This window comes from Leucopleurus acutus, assembly GCF_964270905.1.
Source record: "Leucopleurus acutus genome assembly, chromosome: 11".
NCBI classification, from domain to species: Eukaryota; Metazoa; Chordata; class Mammalia; order Artiodactyla; family Delphinidae; genus Leucopleurus; species Leucopleurus acutus.
The window spans coordinates 93383174-93401690 of NC_139152.1; the positions used below are offsets into that span (position 1 = coordinate 93383174).

Here is an 18517-nt window from a genome sequence, read left to right on the forward strand (position 1 = left end):
GTGGAGTCTCAAACCTTGGCCCTGGCATCTGAAAGCCCTGTGACCTGGACCAAGGGCCTTCTCCCTGTGCCTCAGTTTCCTAACCTGTAAAATGGAAATAATACTTGCCCAAGGTGCACAGCAAAGCCTAGACAAGGTGGTCCAACCTTGCTCCCAGTCCCTGCCTGTGGGGCCCACACAGGTCACCTTAGCAGAGCCTACAGGCAGCTTCACACCCTCCCACACGGACCCACAGAGGGTTCAACTCAGCCTCCCTCCTTCCTCCATCCCAATTCTGATCCTTGCTGACTCTGCTCCCCGCCCTACAGCAGCTATTCTGGGACAATGGAGGCAGCAGATGGCCCGAGTCCTATTCCCTCCGCCCGACCCTCAGAATCTGGGAGCAGCCTGCAAATTTGCTGCTGCTTCTAAACGCGGCCCAGCCAGCAGCCTTCCGCGCGCAGGGTGGAGAGGACAGCGGCAGTGCGGCACACTATCCCATCCCCACTGGGCTGTGGGCCCAGGGCCCGCCCCACTCGGCTCGCATCCCACAAACCCAGCATTAGGTCAAGCCAGAAAGAAAGGAGGCCCTGCGCCTAACACGCACAGAGCGGCCTCCCTCTGGGTCAGGCTCCCCCTTGGAAAAGAAGGTGCTAAGACTCCAGTGCTCGGCGGCTCCATCAGCCCAGACAGAGCTGCGGCAGGGACGAGGCCCTTCGAGGGCTGGAGGACGTGCTCCTAAGGAGCCCCCAGCCCCAGCTGCCTGGGTCAGAGCCCCTTTGTCCTCCCTCCCTCCTCCCCTCAGCCCTGAGCCCCACTGTGACGCCAATTACACAACATCTCTGAGCACAATGCTGGCGGGGAGCAGACAACTTCCCTTCCTAGCCCTCCCCACACGTACCATCAGGCCTGAAATTTCACCACGATCACTTTCATTCAGTCATGCAACCTCTTTGGGACATGAAATTCTAAGGGCATTTACCTTTACTCAGCTCCTACCGGGCTGTCAGAGTGCCCATTTATCTGACACCAGAGGCGGAATCCCTTAGCTCCATTCAGCCTTCCTTATTCTCTGGCCACACCAACCCAGGCCCTGAAGACAGATAAAAGGAAGAATCGTCCCCAGCAAACCAGCACCTCATAGCACACAGATATTCACACGCGTGCACATCACACACACACACAGGTGTGACACAGGCACAAACACATCCATACACCCCACATATGTCCTTAGGCACAGACGAGCGCAGAAGGGTGTACGGCACACACGCACTCTTATATGCCCTGGCATGCAATGACACAGCACACGCTACTTCCACCACTGTTCACTGAGCCATTCCTTTCTCCATGCTGTGCCCTTTACAAACTCTGCATCATTTCACCTACAACCCGCGAGGTAGGTATTCCTTTTCTCATATATAAAATGAGCAAACAGGCCAGAGAGACCAAGTGGATTCCTCAAGGTCACACAGCCAGCAAGGGTAGGGCAGGGCTGACTAGCCGAGGCTGTCTAACCTGCCCCGGTCAGGAACGACTTTGGCTGCACGTAACAGACTGAACCAAGAGAGGCTGAAACAAATAAGGGTTTAATGTTCTTACACAACCAGATGCTGGAAGGGGCAGCTGTGGATGATTGTCTTGGCCTTTCCTTCATGGTGGCAAAGTGGCTGCCCTAGACCCAGACATCACACCCACATTCACAGCAGGAAGATGGGGTCTGGGGCCGCAAAACCTTCCCCAGAAGCCTCTCTATTGGCTTTGCTTTATTTGCACTAACAGACAGAGCTCTGGCTCTGGCCAGAGCTGGGTCATATAGTAGCTCCTAACAGAAAGGGAAGCTGGGAAAGTGAGCAAAAGGATCATCGTGATTGGCTAGGACCCATTCTGATTCATCATCTGGGTCTGGACATGCGGATGCTCCAGACAGAATCGGGTGGGGAGCAGGGACCAGAGACTGGTCAGCAATAACAGCATCTGCCGCAGACGCTGGATTCTGCCCTTCTTCCACCTGCGTCCCATCGGTGGTTGGGGATCCAGCCGAGGAAGCCAGGAGTGGGTGGCCCAGCGCTTGACCCCGGGAGAGTAACTGAGGGACCAGAGGTGGGGGCTCTGACCGCACCAAGGGACCCATGTAATTCTCTGGAGAGTTAGGACTCCTGAGCCCGAGCAGCTCAAGGACCCCTACCCTTGTTCAGTTCAGCCACCCAAGGCCCATGAAGTCCAGCCCCTGAGGCCTCTCTGGCCCTCCCATGGTGCACCTGGTCCTGGGCTGTCCAGCCCACCTCCCAGGGGCTTGGGATGCCTTTACCGCCAGCCACCATCCAATCCTGGGCCTGCCCACCACAGAGGCCCTGCCAGGGACTGCTGCCCACACAGGAACTGCCACGGGCCCTCAAGGCCGCCTGGGAGGCTAAGGGCAACCAAAGGCTTCAGCTCAACCTTTGCCCGGAGGTTCAGGGTTCATCGGGCCACCAGCTGTGGGCACCAGGGAGTATCCGGGTAGAGTAGACAGTGGAGGGAGCGAAACCTGTGGAGAGACCAGAAATGGACAAGATGGGTCACTCCCACGGGTTCCTGGGGAGCACGTCACAGAGACGCTCTGGGGCACGGGTTTTCCACCTCAGCACGATGAACACTGGGGGCCAGATAATTCTGTTGTGCGGCTGTCCCGTACGTCGTAGGAAACTTTGCAGCATCCCTGGACTCCACCCACCAGATGCCAGCAAGCATCCTCTGAGTCTTAACAATCAAAAATGCCCCCACACGCTGCCGATTGTCCCTTAGTGGGGGGCGTGGCGGGGAGTTGCAAAATGGTCCCTGGTTGAGAACCGCTGGTGTATAAAGACTTCAAAAGCCAGAGAAACCATGAAGAGGCCTCAGCTGAGGCCACACCCTCTGACCGCACATATCTGAGTCCCCAGCTGGCTCCAGCCCCATTAGGTAGCAACCTTTAGACTCTAAATCTTCAGGCTTTGAGAGCATTTAACACGAATTCCTAAACGCCTTGGCAGTATAGCCATAGCTTGCACACCTCCACTGACGGGGAGTTCACTCTATTAGAAGGCAGCTCCTTTCCTCTTAGAAATTGAGCCAAACTCTGTCTCCTTGGAATGCCCAACTTGTTCAACACAGCCCCGGTCCCGGCAGCCTTGGGATAGCTGTGAGTCCTCTGCCCCCAGCCAGACAGCTCTGCAGAATTTCAGAGGCAGGAGTGCTGGCTCCCCTAAGGATGACCCTATAGATAAATCCGAAGTCCAGACAGAGCCCACAGGGCCTTCGGGGGCATGGGGGAGGGTGTTCCCCGCCACCTCCCCAACTGAATCTGACTCCACTCTCCTCTCTCCTCCCACATTCCAGCCACACTGGCTTCTTTTACTTCCTTAAGCAGGTCTTGCTCCCCTGACACTGTGTCACTGGCTGTGCTCTGAGTTGCCCTACAGCCATCGGGGCTGCGGGTGGGACGGAGGGGGCTGGGCTGAGCAGCACTAATCCCCCCAGGGAGTCTTTGGGGACAGAACTGGAAGGGGCCTAAGTGGCATTCTAGCCCCCATTCCAACCTTCTATCCATCAAAAAGTATCATCAAAGAAACAAAGAGCCTAAGAAAGATTTTCTTTTCATTTCCCCATGACTGCCTGGAGCTCCTCCATTAGAGCATCTCCTTTGCTCAGTGAAGAGAGCTCAGTCTTTCACAGTCTCCCAGAGGATCAGGCCTGGGAGAGCCCTTCAGATCCACATAGCTCAGCCTCCTTGTGTTACAAATGGGGCAACTAAGGTCCAGAGAGGGCAAGGCACCTGCCCAAGGTCACACAGCAAGCCAGTGACAGAGCAGAGACTGAAATCCACTCCCTCCACTCCCAGCTCTGCGCTGTCAGTCACTGGCCTCTCTCACTTCCCTCCCTCCTGGCTCTCCCATCTTTGGATGCCTGGACGCAGGCCCCACTCCTCCCATCCTACAGTTTCAGCCTCCAGACCCACCTGGAGGAGTCCTCCTCAGGGGAGAAGGGGCCATGGAGCTTAATGACGTTGAGTTTCCCCTCAAAGACGCCATAGCTGAGGGTGACCTGTGCAGAGAGACACAGAGAAGAGAGTGAAGGGTGCAGGGCGTCCCACTGGCGACCCCACAAGGGGGCAGCATTTGGGCAGAAACAGAGACGGCACAGAAGGCATTTTGAGGGGCACAGAAAGCATTCCTCTGCACCTGAAACTCCACCGTCAGTAATGGGTGTTCCGCTGAGGGCCCCACCCCACTCCCCTTTGACCATAATCCCATTTGTGCCGCCAACGTTCCAGTTTACTAGGGAGGCTGGAACGATTCCCTCATCTACAGATTGGGAAACTGAGGCTCAAGGCGGGAAAGCACCTTTCCAGAAAGTTGCATGCCTGAACGGAGGTTTCCTGAGACCCACTCTAGGGCCTGGGCAATCCGTCTCCACCCGGAGCCTAAGGTCACTCCACGAGAAATGAGGATACAGGATGATGACACCCGTCAAGAGGTAGCCAAGCACAGTGGTTAAAGACTGTGGGCTTAGGGGCCACCCAAGCAGGGTTCAAATCCCTCTCTGTCCTCTACTAGCTGTGTGCCACAGTTAGTTCCACTCTCTGGGCCTCAGTTTCTCCATCTGTAGAATGGGAATAATGTTAGGACTCACCCCCACGTGAATGCTGTGGGGAAGCAGAGAGTTAAAGAAGTAAAGGCCCCAGTGTGCTGCCTGGCACAGCGGGGGATCTGAAAACCCCACCTTTAGGGTGCCCTGGTTTTGGCCGTCCAAAATCTGCCCCTCTTTCCTGGCTGTGATCCTAATGGCACCAATCTGCATCCCCGTTCTAGGTCTGGCCAATCAACTCTAACTCTAGGCACTGGTAGGAGACAGGTCATGTGACCCAAGTGGGCCATGTGACCAATGAGCACCAGTCCTGAAATCTGGTGGAAGGAGGAGCTCTCTTCCCATGGGTGGGGTGGAAACCAGGGGCTGCCACCTTGCCAGCATGAGGGTTGAGCCTGCCTGAGAATGAGGCCCACGTGGGGGAGGGCACGTGAGAGAGGGGACAGGGTCTGAGCACCCAGACCCTGCCAGATCTAGCAAGTCAGGCCAAGCCCTCAGCTTCTCAGGTACGCGAATTAAACAGACCTTTTCTGTTTAATTAGTCTGTTGCCTCTCTGTCACTTGCAGCCAAAAGGGCTCTGACTCACTCACACCATGAGGCAGAAGATCCCAGGGGCCTCCCAGCCAGGACCCTCTATGGGGCTGGAAACCCATGAGTTGGAGGGCGTGTCTGCAAGGCAGAGCCAGTTGGACCTCAGCAGAGTCATTCCTTGCCAGGTAGTGGGATGGGTCCCTCCCCCTCCCCCTCCCCCAGCCTGACATTACACTTGGATGTCCCTACTGAAGACCTGGTCCTTCCCAGTGACACCGGTAAGCTTTGGTGAAGGAGGGGGCTGCCAATAGGCAGGTGAAAAGGACTGGCCCCTTCAGAGGGTGCGGGGAGCATGGGAGGTTGAAGAGAGGAGAGAGGGAAGGAGGTAGCATGTGGCGAGCTGGGTGGTCTGAACCTCAAGACGAGCTTCATCTCATGTGTGCAGGTCCCTCCAGCTGGCATTTGGGAACCAGATCAAATAATTTTAGCATCATAAATGCAGACCCCTGAGGGTTAGAGGTGGAGAGAGCTGAGTCACTGCATGCCCTCAAGGGGATCCTTTACCACCCTGGGCCTCAGTTTCTCCATCAGTAGGGGAGAGCCCCCACAAACACCTTCCCCAGTGCCACCTGCCCCAAGGCTGGCTCACCTGCTTTGGGAGCTGGGCAGCCCCCAGCAGCTGCAGGGTCTCCAGGTGGGAGTGGAAGAGAGGGCTAGGCTGCAGGTGGCCGCCCAGCTTGCACTCGACGATGTAGCCCACAGTGCAGTCGTCAGGCAGCCGAATGAGGGCAGATGTGTCCACGAAGCGGGGGCCACTGAGGGACACAGTCATGCTGCAGCCACTGGCCTAAGGCCCTCGACACCTAAAGCCCTCCCTGCCTCCCTGAAGACCCTGCCTCCGCCCAGGCCAGCTGGGAAAACGGAGCTTGGCTCTAGCATCTGCCTCTTGCATACTGTGTAGCCTTGTGCAAGTCATAAGCCTCGGGGAGCCTCAGTTTCCTCTTCTGTAAAATGGGCATGATAATGGCCCTGCCCTCACAAGGCTGTTGTGAGGATTAAGTGGAGGAAAGGTGAAATGCAGCCCTTTATAAAAATGTATCCTTTCTTTCTCTCTCTTTCTTTTCATTCATTCACTCACTCATTCATTCATTCTTGAGTTTGAGCATCTACCTGCTGCCAGCCACCATGACACAGAGGCTGAGGACAAAGAGATGAGAAAGAAATGCTTCCTGCCCTCAACAGCAGACCCGATTCTGGAGGGAGACAGATAGATGAGCAGGTCATTTCAGAGGACTGGTACTAAGTCAGAGGGAAGCACGAGGCGTGGGGACACAGGGAGGACAAGGTGGATTCCCAGAGGATGTGGCAGTCTTCTGTTTTGCTCTTTACTTAATCATGGCAGTAGCAGTTTTTAAACAGCGTCTTACAGGATGAGCTGGAGTCAGCCAGGTGCCGAGCAGGGGAGGAGCGGTGTTCCAGGCAAGGGCGTCACCTGACTGCATATCCCACGAACGCCGCGGGGGTGCCAGGCGGGGCAGCTTGCCCCGCTGTGCAGGATGCCTGACCGAGGGGTCGCGTGGGTGCAGAAACCCAGCCGTTGCCCCCCTCCCCAGGCTGCACCTGCCCAGAGTGGGTACATTTTTCTAATTCACACAAATGTACCATAGAGGTGGACAGAAGCCTAGATGGGGGCAGCCCAGGCACAGGGATGACCCCTGGTTGTGTGTACATGCCTGCTGTCGACAGATGCTAGGACAGCACTCCTGCTCCCAGCCAGGGCACAAACTGGCCCCGGAGGACCCCTCCCGTCCAGGGTAGGGCACGGCAGGCTGGTGTAGTGACAGAGCACGCAGGCCTTAGAGCCAAACCCAGCAGCTGAGTGACCTTGAACCAATTATTTTGCCTAACTTCTCAGCACCTCAGTTTCCTCAGCCATGTAGAAATAAGGCCAACACTCCTTCCTCCCCGGGGGCTGTGATGCTCTTAGCAAAGCACAGGCCTGGCTCAGAGCCAACCCTCAATTCAAGGTAGCGACACTGATGCGGCTGTTAATAACAGCCTGCTCGGCAGACCTCAAGAGGCTAGACCTCGGCCATGTCCTCTCTAGAATATCAGCACCCCCACCAGGTACTGAGGGCTTCCACTACTCCCACGATCCCCCTCAGTCTGAGCCCTCTAGGACCATCCCAGCTCAAATTTCACCTCTTCCAGGAAGCCTTCCCTCCTTTCCCCAAGCAGAAGGCCCTACTCCCTCCTCTGAGTGCCCCTCCAGTTGGCCTTCACCTCCCCTGTGACAGTGACCAGTCAGAAGAGGGCTGAAAACGGGACCTAACGTTTGCCGGGCTCCTGCCAGGTGCCAGCCCAGACACTTTTTCATTTAACCCTGACAACAACCACTGGCCATTGTATTAGCAGGTCCATTTTACAGATGGGGGCACTGAGGCTCCTGGAGATTACACAACTCGCCTGTGTGTGGCAGAGTGCCCTAGGCGGTGTGCCCCCAAGGGCATGGTGACAGCTGGCTTGCTCACCACTAACTGTGTAACTCTGTGATGCAGCGGGAATGAGAGGTAGTTTCTCCTGAGCTCGCTCTCAAGCCCTTCCTGCTACAAAGGCCCCACCCACACACCAGCCAACACCCCCTCTCTGCATCCCCCCCACCTCTTCCACCAGTCTCTAGGTCTCTGCTTACCTGGCCCATGGGGCCATCTTCAAAGCCAGTTTGCGGTTGATGCAGAAGCCGGCGCCCCCGGTGGCAAACCAGAACTGTACCAGCCTCTGCGGGGAGAGATGGGGAGGGCCAAAACGTAGGGTGAGCCTGGGGTGGGGGCAACAGCCAGGGCCCCCCTTACCCCCAACAAGCATGGCTCAAAACTTTTCATTTCACATCTCACTAGAGTCTTCCTACAGCCTGACATTATTATGCCCATTTTATAGATAAGGAAACCGAGACCCAAAGTCACATAGCTATTTAAGAATGATGGGGACAATTAGACCCCAATCTGGCTGGATTTCAGTTAAACAGGACACATATCATATTTGTCCACCCAGCGCACCTTATCCCTATCCTCAGAGAAACATCCCCATGTGGTTCAGGAGGGACTGCCCAACACAGCACCTGCTCCCACCTGTAGGTCACACCTGTAGGTGTGTAGGCTCCCACCTGTAGGTCACAGATACAGGCAGGTGCCCCAGGAATGATGGATCACAAGACCACACCTTTGACCCAGTGACTGGCTCAGCAACAGGCTCATGACTCAGCCAGCCAATCAGAGTCCTCGCCTGAGCTCCATATGCTGTGAGGGAGAGATGCTTTGACAGGGTCACCAGTAAAGGTAATCCTGATGCCATTTACACCGGGCCATGAACACTGGCCTCGCCACTCCCAACTCCTGGGACCAAGAAAGCTTTTCTGCAAAAGGAGAGAATGAGGTCTCATGGGGAAAGAGAGAAGGGCAGGCAGGCCTGTGAGCCCCTAAGGCCAGCAAACCCCTTGGCATTTCAATCTCAGCAACCAATACCACCCCTTTGGGGTGTAAACCACTTTCTGCCCTCACCCAACATCACCATGGCCCAAGGCCTCTTCTACCTCCTCTGCGAGGACCTGTGAATTCACCCATGAATTTCTTTAAGGCTTCTGAGAAACACTGAACCTCTTCAGCTGTATCATCTCTTGGTCACACAAGTGCCCTAAAGTTACCTTCTCCCAAGTACAGAGTTGGTGCTTCACTGATGCGTGTTGCATTGGGTTGGGTCACCTCCCATGATGCAGCAGTGAGAAGAGCCGTGGGCAGGGAGCTGGAAAGTGGAGGGGCCCCCGCCTCCTCCACTGCACAGCTGTGTAACCTTGAGAAAGTTCCTGCCCCTCTCTGTACCTCAGATTTGTCACCTGTGAGTACAACATTGGCTCCAGTTCTGAAATCCGGTGGTTCTCCTGGCCCAGAGGTGTCCTCCTCCTAAAGACCTCTACGAGCTTACTTCTGGAAACTCTGTCCTCTTAGAGAGAGGTCAGGCCTCAACCAGGCAGAATGAATGGTTTCTTGAGGACCTGACACACAGGAGGTGCCCAATAAATGCTTGTTTAATGAATTGATGAGGGCAGGGCTTCCACTCCCAGAGAACTGTAGCAACGTCAGCAGCGACCATGCAAGTGCCTAACCCTGAGCACTGACTATGCAGAGCCCTGTGCTGCAGGTGAGGTGACCCAGGTGCACAGAACTGAGGTCACTTGACTGAGGTCCCAGAGCTGGGACTGACTCCAAGCCCGAGCCCTTGCCCCCTTTGCTGTCCCACCCTGGGGGATGCCAGGGTCTTAACAGACCAGGACACTTTGGAGCAGAGTCCTGGGATTCCGCTGGTGGGGTGTCTGACAAGGAGGGCATTCATGCACGTTGTGAGGTCGGGGACTGGGTGTCCCCAGGTCGGGGACTGGGTGTGTCCTGAACCAGCACGGGAAGAACACAGCTCAGAGATGAGGCTGTGCTGAGTCGGGTGCTGATTGATAACACTCTCTAGTGTCCACCACGTGGCAGATCGCGTTCCAAGCCCTTGGATAGATGACCGCATTTAATTCTTTTTTTGCTCACAACAGCCCTATGAGGTAGTGACTGTTTTCACTGATTTTACAGATAAGGAAACCAAGGCACAGAGAGGTGAGGTGACTTCATTCAAGGTCACAAAGCCAGGAGGTAGCAGGGCTGGTGTGTGAACCCTGGGAGTCAGGTTCCAGAGCGGAGCTCTCAAACCCTTAGGTCAGGGGTGAGGAGGTGTGGGAGTCTGGAAGACCCCGCGGCTCACCTGGCATCAGCTCGCTCACACACGCTCCCCCAAGGCCCAGGAAGATTTAATTAGGGCTCAGAGGCTGATTAGCTGCAGATAATTAAGGTTCTGTGCTCCCTGCTCTTGGTTTCCCTAGTGAAGCAGATGGTGACCCTGGGAGGGAGAAAACCCCACAACTGGCCCAGCTCCCGCTCCAGGCACCACGTCTAGAGAGGGGGACCCATGGCCTGACTCTTCACAGGGGCCAAGGGAGCCCTAGGGGCAAAATCTGGCGACCTAAACCTGTCCATTCAGGTCTGGAGCTGAAGCCGGTGCTGGGAACCCTGTTGTACCAGGTGTCAACTCAGTTGCTGGTTCGTGAAATCTGGAAAGACGAGGGGTGTCTAGAGGAGAGGAGGGGAGGGGAGGGTTCAGGGGCTCCCGGCAGCCACAATTTACTACCCGGCCCAGCGGATTCAGCATTTTAACAATCTGTACAACTACATGGTGATGCCAGGTGGCTAGGAGCCCCGCCGTGGAGTCAGAAAGCCTCAACTCACCGCCCCCCCCCATGCTCACTGTGTGACCAGGACGAGCCACTGCTCCTCCGTGGCCGAGGCCCTACTAAGCGCCAGTCTCTGTGCCTTACCTGCATTATCTCAATCTCCCCATTTCATAAAGGACGAGACTGAGGATCACAGGCGAAGCCACCAGCCCAGACACACCCGGATGCAACCAAATCTGAAACCCAGAAAACCCACCGGACCCCTCCACAGCCCCGCCCCCGCATGGCCCCGCCCCGCATGGCCCCGCCCCCGGGGCCAGCGGCCAATGCACAAAGGAGGCAGCGAGGGAACCGACCGTGCGGTTGTTCGGCTGCGGCTCAGAGGCGTGGATAGGCCGGTTCAGGCTGGGCCGGCCGATGTAGACGTCGCGGGTCCACGGGAAGGTTTTTAGCAGCTTCAGCAGCGCCCTCGGGTTCAGATAGTTGTCGTCATCCACATGACAGAACCACCTGTGGGGATGGAACGCGGGACAGTGAACTTGGAGGGGGTTCCCAAGGGCTGCCAGCCAGCCAGACTCCGCCCTGCACCTTCATAGTAAGTCAACAGACTTATGCGGTGGGGGAGGCTAACACTGAAGGCACTGGTGTGTGCTGTGCCAGGCAGCGTCTGGTGTAAGCTCATGAGGAAGTTGTGCCCACTTCACAGGTGGGAACCAAGACTCAGGAAGGTTAAGACACTTGCCCAAGGTCACACAGCCAGTGAACAGCAGAATTTGAATCCCATCTGTCTGTCCAGAGACAGATCCCAGCAGGCCCTACATGTGATTAAATTCACAGGGCCCGGACAACCTTATTTTTTTGACAAGACACCTCATTTAGGAACTGGCCCGAGGCAAAGGTCACGCCTGCCCCCAAAGACCAAGGTGAACCCACCTCAGTCCGCTGGCCAAGAAGGCATCAAACTCAGCAGCCATCTTGCAGGACAGGGCAGGGTGGCTGTGCTCCGCAGAGCAGTTGGTGACCACGAGGTGGGGCCCTGAAGAAGGGAGGACAGGTCAGGGGCCCCTGCCCAGCTCCTCCCAACAGCCCTACACAGCGTGAGAATGCAGAGGAAGGCGGGGCCTCAGAAAGCCTGGAGCAGTGCCTCCAGTCCCATTTTACATATGGGGAAGCTGAGGTCGGGGGGGCTGACCTGCCCAGGACCCTGGAGCTAATGGCCAGTAGGCCGGGCTGGGACCCAGGTGTCCAGGGTCTTGTCTCGCACAGTCCCTCCCCACACCCATACCCGTTTCCAGGGAAGGAGCCTGCTCCCGTCCTGGGCCAAAGGGGAATCCCCCTGTGACAAGGGTGGGCAGCCGTGTTTCCTGGGGAACCCCAGGCCAGGGGACAGCCACCCCAGCTTTCCCTGGCAACAGCCAAGGGGCCCCCAACCCACCCAGAGTTACCCAGTCTCTCCTGGAGGCCTTCATCCAGGCTGTCGGTGAAGATGAACGTCTAGGAAGGAGAAAGGAATCAGGACTGGGGCTGGCCAAGGAGAGTCCCGGGCAGCCCACAGCCCACCACAGCCAAGTCCAGGTGGATACACACATGGCAGACCTCTGTCCTCCTTCAGTGATGGACACACACCCCTCTCACAGTCACACGCTCCTTTAGGACAACATGACTTTCTCAACTACCCAACCCACCCCCCCCATACAACACACACAACCCAGCTTTTGTACAACTTCGCAGTATACACCAGCCCATCAGGCTCACACTCAGCCCCCTTACAGACCAGCACCCACAGGGTCCCTACCAGAGTCACACACCCTTAGCAGAATCACACCTTCATCAACCACACACACACATGCACACACACACATCACATCACACACACATCACACACACACATCACATCACACACACATCACACATCACATCACACACACATCACACATCACACATCACATCACACACACATCACACATCACATCACACACACATATCACAACACACACATCACTCACACACATATCACACATCACATCACACACACATCACACACACACACATCACACACACATCACATCAACACACACATCACATCACACACACAAACACATCACATAACACATCACATAACACACACATCACATCATGCACACACATCACACATCATATCACACACACACATCACATCGCACATCACACACATCACATCGCACACACATCACAGTCCCGCTTGGCCCCTCCACATATACAGAACCCTAAACACTTGTTCAGTAGACAGACCCACACACTAGGACACCAAACTACTTAGAGAGACAGTCACGACTTTCACAGCCACGCAAACTCCCTGTGCAAGTGTCGGGGCCCCTGCACATCTGCCAGGTAGGAGAGGTGACCCACCAACAGCATTCATACACCTGGTCCCCCATGACCTCACTAAACCCCCAGACAGGTATAATGATCTGTCCGCTTCGCAGATGGCAAAACGGAAGCTAAGTGATGGAGCAAGGCGGTGCGGTTGGCAGGAGGAGAGCTAGCATTTGAACCTAGCCTGGACCTCTCCCCGCCCTCAACTCCCACTACAGCCAGACTTTTCCCTGGGGGTCTAGCAGGCACCTCAGACTGAGGGCGACAACACCGAGCACACAAGCGTCCCCGGACCTGGGCTCCTCTCACTCTTCCCCATCTTGCTGGAACCCAACACCTTGGGGTCACCGTGCCTCCTCTCTTTCTCTCACACCCACATCCAGTCTGTCAACAAATTCTGTCCACCCAACTTTCAAACTGCCCAGGGTGCACCCTCTCCCTCCAGCCTCCACGGCCAGCCCTCGGTCCAGCCCACCCTCGTCACCTCCTGCCCGTTTCGCTGCAGTCACCTTTTCCCTGCTCTCCCTGCTCCGTCCTGCCTTACCCCAAGTCTGTTTTCAACACAGCCCCCGGGGGAGCCTGACCTTTCTTGCCCTGCTCCCTGGCAAACTTTTGCCACCAAACAGTCACCCAGATAGCGGAACTCTCTCAAGTCTGGAGCGTGGGCCAAATGGGCCAGGGAATGCCTGTGAATGAATCGGTGGGGGGAGGCGGAAGGGAGGGGTCCCCGCAGCAGGGCCCGGGGGCTGAGCAGGGTGCATGAGGCTGGTGTTTCGGTCCCTGGGAATCCTGAGGTTGGCACAGAGCGGCGGGCAGTTTCCTCCGAGCTGAAGGTTGCATGTGATTTGTTCAAGGAGGGACTCTGACAATGGTTAAAACCTCACGGGAGAACAAAGGGACAGACAGCCTGCTGGGGTCAGGGGAGGGGTGGCCGGGGGCCATCTGCTGCAGAGGAGGGGAGATGTGGGGCCATTGTTCCTCCCCCATCCCCCACCCGCCCTCCTCGAGGACTGTGGGGAAGAGGAAGACCCCCCCCCCCCCGAATCACAAAACGTGCCTTCCCCGAGCCCACCCCCTTTTCCTGGGACAAAGGCCCCACACGAGCCCCAGCTCGCTGCCACAAAGGCCCACCTGCCACCCGGCTGCCTTAACCAGCTGGGGCGGGTGCCCAGCCCTGGAGTTAACCAGCTCAGGACCGCTGCTGATGGCAGAGCTGAAAGAGGTTCCGAGACCCTCCTGCCCTGTGTGGCTGGGGAAGCTGAGGCTGAACGGTGGAAGGCCTCGGCCAAGGTCACAGGAAGAGATGAGCCGAAGGGTGGAAACGAAGGGGGCCCAGATGCAGTGGCAGGAGTGGGTCTCTCTGTCTCCTCTCCTCTTCCTCTGAGTATCTTTCCTTTTTTCAACCCTGCCTTAAAGGACAAGATTTCTAGACTCTGCCCCTTGTGCTAGGGGCAGGGGTGGGGGGGTGGGAGTGTCCAACTGAGGGAATTCATCTCCTACCTCTGCTTAACCTTGCTCAGTTTCCTCACCTGTAAACTGAGAATGTCAATACCTACCACTCGGGTTATTGTGAAGGTTCCACAGAGCGATGCACCCGACATGCTGTCACTTAGATGCTGAGCAGCCGGTTAGCATCTGGGACTGAGCTCGGGGCACAGCGGGGGGCTGCTTGCCTCTCCTCTGCCGGCCTGGTCCTGCCAGGCCCAGACACGCAGGCTGGAGGCCCAAGTGACTAGGCAGCTCTGGGATCCCGGGTCTCAGCAGAGAAGGAGGGGCCCCAGCGGGAGATGGCAGCCGGCTCCTACTGGGCTCTGCCCCCTCAGGCCTTCGGGGCAAGCGCTTCCTCCTCTCTGGCCTCAGTTTCCTCACCCGGGGCAAGCACACCACCACAGTGATCAAGACGAGACAGGAAAGGGCCTCTGACCACGTGAGGCCATGCTCCCGGGCACACACAGACACAGCACCATAAACAGGAAGGGCTGCGGGGAGGGCCAGGCTTGGCGGCTTCCGCCAGTGGAACCAGAATCTGCCCAAGGCGAGAAGCTGTGCAGAGCCCCAGGGAAGAGCCTGGGGTGCTGGGGGTACAGCAAGGAAAGGGTTAATCCAGGTGCTAGGAAATCAGGGCAGGGGTGCCCCCTCCCCAGGGGGCCGTGGCCTCTTCCAGGCACCACCTCCCTGCTCCTTGGTCTCCAGGAGCCCCCAACCCCCTCCGAAGGCTCGTCACTTCCACTGAGCCGAAGTGGGGACAGTGTGTGTGTGTGTGTGTGTGTGTGTGTGTGTGTGAGAGAGAGAGAGAGAGAATCTCCCTCCCCCAGGGATGACTCCCAGCACCCCCGAATCACTGACTTCGCTTGAGGAGGGCAAGAGCCAGAAGGGACTCGGCGTGTCACAGCCACCTCCCCAGAACGACAGCAGCCACGCAGCCCTGCGGCACACACGCCTCTTGTCACGGCACATCTAACACTGACACTGGCTCTGTGCAGGTGAGCATATACGCGGGTGTACACACACACACACACAATCCCACACGCCAGGCAGACCTCTGCCCTGACCTCTCGCCCACCACTACCTCAGCCGCCACCATCACAGCACACGCCCCACCTCCCTCGCTCGGAAAGTGCCCCACAGGAAATGGAGCACAGGAGGTGAGGTGCACCGCCCTGGGCACACCCTGGGCCGCAGAGGCGTGGGGGCAGGGACTCTCAGGAGTTCTGAGAGGATGCCCCCCTGCCGCTCTCCCCGAACAGCCCCCCCCCCCCCCCCCCCCGCCCCAGACTGTCCCCTCTTCAGCGGCTCAGTCCCTGTGCTCCACGCTCACAGCCAGGGCAGAAGGACAGCACCCAGGGCCTGGCCTGGGCGCATGTCAGAGTCAGGACCTCTCGGGGGCCTCTGTCGCAGCTGCCCAACACCCCCCATTGCCCCCGATGCCAGGCTGGGCCAGAGTGGGCAGGAACGAAACCTGTGCCAGGACAACCAGGGAATAGAGAGACCACCCCCCAGAAGGGACCCAGGAGCCCGGGGTAGGGGCCCAGCCTGGCCCCAAAAGAAACGAAGCAGTGGGCCTGAGAAGCGCCTGGCTCCGGGGCCAGCAAGGGACACAGTCAGGGCCGCAGGAGCCCCCGATCCTCCCAGGAAGGAGCGAGAAGACAGCCCAGGTGGGGCAGGTGGGTGAGCAGCTTCTCCCTCGAGGCCGCCAGGGACCCCAGCTCGGTAGAAAGTCCTCTGAGTCCCTCAGACCAGAGGCCACTCCTGCGGCCCGCAGTCACCCGCTTGTCACCTGTTCCCTGGTCCTGGAGACCCACGTGTCGAGCAGCAGCTCCAGGCGGGAGCGGTGGAAGGCCCGGGTTGTCTTGACTGCGATGAAGACATCGTGCAGCTGCAGCTCTGGCGGCCGAGGGCTTGGCGGGCTCAGCCCGGGGGTCTCCGGCACGCCCTGCGGGGATGGGCTTGAGTAGTACCGTAGGGAGAGGAGCCCCATGCACAGAAGGGTGAGGAGGACTCCAGCCAGGCCCCGGAGGAGCCGGCACTGCATTGGCCCTGGGACCCCAGACGGCTCAGCCCCCAAATCCCAACCAGACGGGGAGGGGAGGCTGGTCAGGCGGGAGCCCCGGCAAAGGCAAAGGTCTGCCAGGCATGGGGGGCAGGCCAGGAGGGGAGAGGTGGCAGTCGGTGCTCTGGACCCGGAGGCCGAGCCATGGCAGCCCCGCTGCCGCTGCCGCCAGCCCTCCACCTGCTCCCGGGCCCGCCCTCCCACTGCCGGCTCTGGGGCGCCTGGCCCCGCCCCTGCCTCCAGGGCAGCCCAGGGGCGGGGCCGGCCCAGGGGAGCCCAGAGGTGGCTGAAAAAGTGTCCCCGGCGGAAGGGACAGCCCGGCCCTGCCCGCTGCTGCAGGGGGGGGGTGGGGGCAACAACAACCCCTCCAGGCCGTGGACATACATCCACTACCAAACGTAAGGTAGACAGCTAGTGGGAAGCAGCCGCATAGCACAGGGAGACCAGCTCGGTGCTTTGTGACCGCCTGGAGGGGTGGGATAGGGAGGGTGAGAGGGAGGGAGACGCAAGAGGGAAGAGATATGGGAACATATGCATATGTATAACTGATTCATTTTGTTGTAAAGCAGAAACCAACACACCATTGTAAGGCAATTATACTCCAATAAAGATGTTAAAATAAATAAATAAAAATTTAAAAATAAAAAAAAGCAACCCCTCCATGCCAGACGGAAGGGAGGGGCCCTCCAGCCTTCCCGCTCCCCAGAGACCCCCGGCTAAGCTCACTCAATACCCAGTATCTTCTGGTGTCCAGCCTCCCAGCTTTTGCTCACGCTGTCCCTCGCCCTGGATGCTCTTCGCCAGCCCCCACCATCCTCACCCACGTTCCTTCCACCAGGCTTAATTCTATTTGGACTTCAAGGCTCAGCTCAAGGGTTCCCTCCTCCAGGAAGCCTCCCAGCCTCTGGGGCTCCCACAGTAGTTAGCTCAGTTCCTCTGGTCTTCACAACAGTGTTAGAATTATTTCCAGTTCATAGCTGGGCACATAAGGCTGAGAATGATCTAAGATGATCCAGCAGCTCAGCCACAGGGCCAGGTAGAACCCAGGTCACTGGCCCTCGTCTGGCCCACCGGAGGCCCCTGAGGGCGCCTGTCCTGCCGTGGCCCACTGCAGCCCATCTTGCTCAGCAGTCCTTATTGCTGCCTCTCTCCCAGCCAGGCCAGTGGACAGAGGACCTTCTGCAGCTACCACCTCCGTCTTGTTTTGTACAAGGTCACTCATATCTTGTCCTCCCTCCGCTAGAACCCTGATGGCTCCCACCTCCCTCAGAACAAAAGTCAAAGATCAGACACCAGCCTACAGGCCCTGTGTAAGGGGGACCCTGTTACCTCCAAACCCATATCCTACCATCTTCCCCTTGCTTCCTCACTCCAGACCCAGTGGGCTTCTGGCCAGTTCAGGGACACACCCACCTCAGGACCTTTGCACATGCTGTTCCTGCCTGGGTCTCTCCCTAGAGATCCATACACCTCACCCTCACCTCTTTCAAGTTTACACAAAAATGTCTTCTATGTGAAGCCTTCCCAGACCACTTTATTTAAGTTGGAATCCCTTCTCCCCCGTCCTTCGCAGCAGGCCCCTTTTTCTGCTGTGTTTTCTCCATAGCACTTTTCATCTTCCAACATCCTGTACATTTTATTTATTGTCTGTCTTCCTCATGAGAATATCAGGGCAGGGATTTCTGTTTATTCACTGAATCCCCAGTGCCTAGAACAGTGCTGGCACATGGTAGGAGCTCAATCAATATTTGTTAATTAAACACAAGAAACTACCAGATGGCTGGTGAATTGCATTAGCCCCACAAAGGAAGAGGAAAGGAAAAGCAACCCTTTTGAGTCACCCTTCTATGGGCCAGCCCCGTGCCAGGCCCCTTCACAGTCTGTCTTCTCAGAATGGCATCACCAAGGGATGAGCCCCTGCTTCATGCCACACAAACCAGGGTTCAAATCCTGATTGGGGCTCTCCCTAGCTGTGTGACTCTGGGCAAGTTACTTCACCTCTCTGAACTTTACTTTCATTTGTCAGATGGGGACAAAAAGAAGACTTGGTGACGATTAAAGAATTGGTGGGCTTCTCCACCCCCATAGAAAGGGCACCTAAGATGGGACCAGCTGCTGGGCTCCTGCATCTTCACCCAGACTCATATGTCCATAGACCAAGCACTAGGCCAGGCACACAGCAAGGAAGTGGGGAGCTTTGTTTATCCAAATGAGCATGACCCAGTCTCCATGG

At 57.3% G+C, this 18517-nt stretch overlaps 1 protein-coding gene across 2 annotated transcripts; it reads right to left on the bottom strand.

Annotated features, from left to right (window-relative positions):
- Positions 1 to 1569: 1569 nt before the first annotated feature.
- On the bottom strand, positions 1570 to 16446 carry MFNG (MFNG O-fucosylpeptide 3-beta-N-acetylglucosaminyltransferase). 2 transcript variants are annotated; one of them, XM_082850269.1, is made up of 8 exons: positions 16012 to 16446; positions 11825 to 11873; positions 11313 to 11415; positions 10736 to 10889; positions 7809 to 7894; positions 5766 to 5931; positions 3956 to 4041; positions 1570 to 2506 (listed from the first exon to the last, which is right to left on the bottom strand). In XM_082850269.1, the coding sequence occupies exons 1-8, from the start codon at positions 16264 to 16266 to the stop codon at positions 2440 to 2442; spliced, it is 966 nt and encodes a 321-aa protein (XP_082706395.1). In that variant the 5' UTR covers positions 16267 to 16446; the 3' UTR covers positions 1570 to 2439. The 2 variants fall into 2 exon arrangements, with proteins under 2 accessions (XP_082706395.1, XP_082706396.1); XM_082850270.1 differs by lacking the exon at positions 3956 to 4041.
- Between the last annotated feature and the right edge of the window lie 2071 nt (positions 16447 to 18517).

Bases quoted from the DNA above. Each gene is read 5' to 3' on its own strand.
- MFNG (XM_082850269.1), bottom strand. From the start codon at position 16,266: ATGCAGTGCCGGCTCCTCCGGGGCCTGGCTGGAGTCCTCCTCACCCTT. The intron at 11,416-11,824 runs GTAACTCTGGGT...TCCCTTCTTCAG, and splicing joins AGGCCTCCAGGAGAGACTGG to GGCCCCACCTCGTGGTCACC. The intron at 4,042-5,765 runs GTGAGCCAGCCT...CTCTCTGCACAG, and splicing joins CTGCCCAGCTCCCAAAGCAG to GTCACCCTCAGCTATGGCGT.